Source organism: Leptopilina heterotoma, unplaced genomic scaffold (assembly GCF_015476425.1).
Source record: "Leptopilina heterotoma isolate Lh14 unplaced genomic scaffold, ASM1547642v1 Lhet_347, whole genome shotgun sequence".
In the NCBI taxonomy this organism is placed as follows: domain Eukaryota; kingdom Metazoa; phylum Arthropoda; class Insecta; order Hymenoptera; family Figitidae; genus Leptopilina; species Leptopilina heterotoma.
Window position 1 is genome coordinate 1084513 of NW_025111030.1, and position 6054 is coordinate 1090566.

The following is a 6054-nucleotide window of genomic DNA, read 5'->3' on the forward strand; positions in this document are numbered from 1 at the left end:
AAACTAAAAAAATTTTTATAAATAAATTATAGAGAACATACAATTTTTCTTCAAGGCATATTTTTGAGTAAATTTTATAACATCTATTATTCATTCAAGAACGAAAAATTTCGCTTTCTAAAATCGGCCAAATTAAACAATTTTTATAATAAATTCATAATTGTTTATCAATTGTAAAATTACAAGTGTCTATCATTAACATAAATTATATCTTCCATACCAGAATCGTCGATACATTTGGCAATATTTTTTTTTCTTTGTTTGTTTTTGAATCAACAAGGAACGCTTTTTCACACACTATTCATCTAATTATTTATAAATAACTAGAAATGGTATTTTGGTGTCAAATATTTGTTCAATAATGGTAAAATGATATTCTATCTTTTAGTCTTATAGGTTAATTAACATAAATTATTAATATTGGAATATAAAATTAGAAATTAGCAGTAATTAATAATTTTTTTCAGTATAAAAGTTAAATTCTGCATTAAACACTTTTACATTATGCAAAATATTTCTTGTTCATGTATTTAATGCTTTTTTAAATTTATATCTCTCCTAAGTAAATAAATATTATTTTTATATCATTCTTCAATTAATGCAATAATTGCAAATAATTTGTCGTATATTTCTTGAAAATATAATTTCGTTTTACTATACATAATATAATAAATAAATACTACAAATATACATTAATATCTATCCTAACAAATTTCTTGACGAGCATAATGAATATAATGAAATAAATAAGCATGCGATTTTAAATGACTTAAAATTAAATTAGAATTTTTTCTATTTTAACAAATATCTTGTCGAGTATGAATGAAAATAAATAAATAAGGATGATTCTTTTAATGACTTGAAATAAAATTAGAAAAATTAAATAATTATAATTTTAAATTATCAGAGGTAATAAAATTACCATCATTTGTAACTGAATTGAAACAAACTTTCATGAGAATTTAAACAAAATATTTATTTAGAAAAATTAATAATAATGGAAAATCCGTAAAGTCTTAAGGAAAATTAAAATTAATATTACTATTATAAAATTTACCGAAATTTTGTGCAGTTTTTCATATAATTTTTTAAAAATTCTTCGTAGAAATGAATGAATGAATTAGCAATTATTAATTATAATAATTATAATTAGTTGATTTAATTTTCAAATTTAATTAATAATTAAATTCATATCCTATTAAATACTTAATAGAATTAAGTAATTAATTAAATTAATCATGCTTTATAAAGAAATAAAATAATCACTCAAATATACATTTTATTATAATTAATCACCGACGTTGTCTATATCCTTGATAATATCCTGAATAAGGATTGGAGTATCCAGCATGGTATCCAGAGTAAATATGACTTTGAGCATCGTTTCTGTGAATCCAAGGTGATTCTTCATGGCCATATCCTGCCCAAATTTTTACAAAATTAGAATCAAATTTCGAAATTTAGAACACTATCATTCTTTGACAATTTTTTGTTTGTTAATTGTTAACATTTTTCCTCCTTTTTTTTGCTTTTTATATCAAAAATATCAAAACAAAAACAAGCGCACATTTTTTTTAATGTTCCCCATATTTGTTAATTGTGACAGTTTTCCTGTTGTTTTTTTTGTTATTATTTTTGTTGGTATTGCTATTATTTCTTTTTGTTTTTATTGTTTGGTGCTATTATTATTATTATTTTTGTCGTTACTATTATTATTTTAGTTGTTATTATTATTATTTCTTTTGTTGTTACTATTATTTTTGTTATTATTATTATTACTTTTGTTATTATTATTGTTTATAATATTTTTATATTGTTTAATGAGTGATTAATTATTATTATTTCAATTGATAATAATTTATTGTTGTTTGATATTATAGTAATAAAAAAAGTTTGTTGTTGTAGTTGTTGTTTTTTTCGATAAGTTATCGTTATCTATTTGAAAGGAAAGTAGAAACCTGTTGGATAATCGACAGGAGCTTCGGCAGCAGTGGCCCAGGCCTGGTGAACAGGATAATGAGGAACTTTACAAATTTTTAGATGAGAAAGTATTGAGGGGAGCAATAATGAGCCGATTACAAGAATCTTCTTGATAAAATGTACCCCCAAAAATATAGGCAATAAAAGTAACTTCAATTTGATGAGATTCAGCAGAATTAATATTGGCAGAATAATGTGTTTCTTCTTCTTGTGAAAAATTCGTTCCTCTCCTAAAAAAGAATTCATCTTTAAAATTTCAGTAAATAACTATAGTAAGTAAATTAACATTCTTTGAAAATATTTTTATTTCATCAATAAAGGGAAATAACCCACACAGCACCGAAGATTTTCTGAAACTCGACAGGACCTCGTTCAGCGAGGTTAGAAACATTATGTCGCGATGTTCATGGGAGATTTTGTGGATGTTCAAATGTCCACATAAACAGAATATTAAATATCAACCATCAGCAAAAATTAAACTCCAAATATTGACTTGCGATGTTCATGTCAATATTCAGACAATATTAGTTTATACGTGTATAATTATCATCAAACGAAATTTTTATAACTATGCGAAAATCTCATTCAATATTGTCTGAATATTGACTGAACATCGCAAGTCAATATTTGAAGTTTAATTTTTGCTGAAGGATGATATTTAATATTCTGTTTATGTGGACATTTGAACATCCACATAATCTCCCATGAACATCGCAACTCAATGTTTCTAACCTTGCTGAACGAGGTCCTGTCGAGTTTCAGGAAATCTTCGGTTCTTTGTGGGAAATATAGTAAGGAATAAATAAATAATCAACTAATTAAGCTATTATATAATTGAAGCGTTGGGTGCAAGAAGGGCGTATCACTAAAAACTTTAAGTTTTTAAACTTTAATAGCTCAAAAACTATACATGCAAATTATATATACTTTTTTTTAATTAATTAGTCCACTATTGAACTATCAAATTCAAGTGTAAAGTTAAGGGAAAATTGCAATTAACTAATAAATAATAATGTTTTTCAAAACCAATTTATTTGCCTAACGCTCTTCTTGCACCCAACCCCTCAATTTAAAAGTTGATTAAATAAAGAGTTAAGTAAGCAATTAACGGATTGATTAATTAAATAAATAATAAATAAATAACGAAATAAATAGTTGTAAAAAAATAACAAAACGATTACATCAGAATACATAAATAGTTCAATAAAAAAATAAGTAATTAATTAATTGAAGAAATAGTTAAATAATAATTGAATAAATAAAAGAAAAACTTATTAATTTATTAATTTGTTTTATTTATTTATTTATTTTTTACAGTTCTTTATTTATTTTATTTCCTTACTTTTTTTCCTTACTTATTAATTAAATAAATAATAAATTAATTTAAAATATTTACTTAAAAAATAAGTGATTAATTCAGAAAATAAGTAATATTTTCTAATAAAAGAAGTACTTAATTACTTAACTTAATAAATTGATTAAATAGTGTAAAGAAGAAAAAATGGAAAATCGAAAAAATTCTTCTTTACCTTTTTTTGAAAGAGTCATTTTCTTGAATTCATCGTCATCGAGAACGATGGGACCGGAAGTGAGGCTTCTTGCACCTGGAGAATACTCAATTGTATACACTAGAGCACGCTTGGTTAACATATCCTCGGCGGCATCTCGAACGAAACTTAAGGTATCAATTAAACCACTTCGAGTGTCATTAATTCGTGGTAATCGGGGAAAAATTGTTTCCCCATTTAACGATGGTACCTTAATAACACTAAAGGGTCCATAATTAAATTCCTGAAAAATATTAGTTTTATAATTTATTTATTAATTGTAAATTTTTCTTTACATTTTTTTCTTATTAATTTTTCATTAATTTAATAAAATTTATCTAAATCGATAAATAAATAATAAACAAATATGATAAATGAACAAATAAATAATAAGAAATTAATTAAATAAATAATAAATAAACATATGAATAGAAATAAAAAATAGTAAATAAACAAGAATTAATTATCAAGTGAATGGTAAATAATTTGATTATTTAAATTAAATGACACTTTTTTCAATGTCCTTAAAATTTTGAAGAAGAATTAAATCATTATAAATAAATGAATAATTTAGTAATTAAATAATTTAATTAACAGTATATAAATTTAAATTTGTAACAAATTCAAAAGCAAATAAATTAATAAACAACAAAATTTGAATTCGCAAGAAGTTTGAATTGAGAAAGAATTTTTTATTTAAAAATGATTTCAATAAAAATATTTGACTAAAAAAACTTTAATATGAAAATCTTGAATAATAAGGCTTGGATAAAAAGAGTTTCAATTAGAAAGATTTGAATAACAAAAATTTAAGTGAAAAAATTTGAATAAAAAAACTTTAATAACATGAACTGAAACAAATGAAGAGAAAATAAAATTTGCGTCAAGCAAAATTTGAGTAAAAAGCTTGAATAAAAAAGGAATAAAAAAACAAAATTTAAGTCAATAAAAAGTTGAGTGAATAAACTTTGATAAAAAAATCAAATAAAAAACTTAAATAAAACACGTTGGTGAAGTTTACAACGTTTATAATCAACGATTTAGAAGAAAAAGTATTTTTCTACTTATATTTTTATATAAAAAATGATTTGCATAATTATTTGTTTATTAATTTGAAAAAGAAAAATTTGTAAGTAAAACATTTTGTTATTTTTGTTAGAAAAAATTTGTTTTTTCGTTCAATTGTTGATCATAAACGTTGTGAACTTCACCGAAGTAAAACAAACTGAAATAAATTAATAAAAAATCAAATTTGTGTAAAAAGATTAAATAAAAAAAGGAATAAAAAACAAAATTCAAGTCAAAAATAATATATGAGTAAAAAAACTTGAATAAAAAAATCGAATAAAAAACTGAAAAAAACTTGAATAAAACAGAACAAATTAGACATAAAAAATGAAATCAAACTTCTGAATTTATTTTTGCAATAAAATGTTCTTTTTGTTGTTGTTTGAAATAGCATTTGATAAGTAAACTTCAGTGAAAAAATGTATAAAACTGGTAGTAGCTCAGTAGGTAACTTATTTACAATCTTCTTCTTTTTGTTTTTATTTTTTCTTTGAATTAAAACAAAAACAGAAAAACGAAACGCACCTTCTCTTTCACATCCTGTAACCACCTGACAACTCGATAACGACCGCACACAACCGCGTCTTTTTGAATTGCACAATCTCTTCGGCACTTTTCCACAAAAACATTCGACAAATTACCCGTGAAGGTCAAACAATAATTTCCCCTAAAAAGTAATAAAACAATTGTACACTTCAATAATCGTGAAATCCAAATTGAATTTGACTTCATGTTTCCTCGGGAAAAATTCATTTCAAAATCTTTCAGCACTCGTATTTCTCCCCAAAAATATTTTCTTCAGTCAATAAATTTCACACTTATTTTTTTTTCAAATTACATTTTTCTGAAAAAATGTCTCACAATGTTTTTTATTTTTCATCACTTCCAAAACTGATTTTGCTGTTTCTTTTTTAATTTCTTTTTAACACTTAAATATTTTTAAAATTCAACATTTTTTTAGTTTTGAACTTTAAAGTTTTAACTGCAAATTTTTAGTTTCGATTCGAATTGAATAATATTAAATTTAATTTAAATATTTTCTTCTCATAGAAGTATTGTTTTTTTTTTATTTAACTTGATTTTGATTTGGTTAACTTTTTTTCCGAAAAGAAAAAAAGGAAAAAAAAATTGAAAAACGTAATTTTCTCGAGGTGTATTAAATATACGACACGTGAATACGCTCGTGGTTACTGACGTTGGGTTAGGAGGTGTCTAGGCCATTTATACGAGAAGCATATAGGTCGGTGGGGGTAACGGTGTTCATAGATTCATCTTCTATCCACACACTGGATAAAGTAATGCAACAGCTTCAAAGAGTCAATTGCAAAACTATCTCGCGCGCAAAATGCGACCACTCTGCGAGCAGGAATGCAATTTATTGGGTTATCATTATGCAAGTTCATATATTCAATTTTAGAAATCAAATTTATCGTGAGTTTAAATCTTGTATGAGATTTGT

At 23.7% G+C, this 6054-nt stretch overlaps 1 protein-coding gene across 1 annotated transcript; it reads right to left on the bottom strand.

The window, feature by feature from the left end:
* Positions 1 to 1219: 1219 nt before the first annotated feature.
* On the bottom strand, positions 1220 to 5505 carry LOC122505165. Its single transcript, XM_043616645.1, has 4 exons — positions 5121 to 5505; positions 3510 to 3771; positions 1959 to 2210; positions 1220 to 1420 (listed from the first exon to the last, which is right to left on the bottom strand). Exons 1-4 carry the CDS (start codon positions 5346 to 5348, stop codon positions 1293 to 1295), a joined length of 870 nt encoding a protein of 289 aa, XP_043472580.1. The 5' UTR covers positions 5349 to 5505; the 3' UTR covers positions 1220 to 1292.
* Between the last annotated feature and the right edge of the window lie 549 nt (positions 5506 to 6054).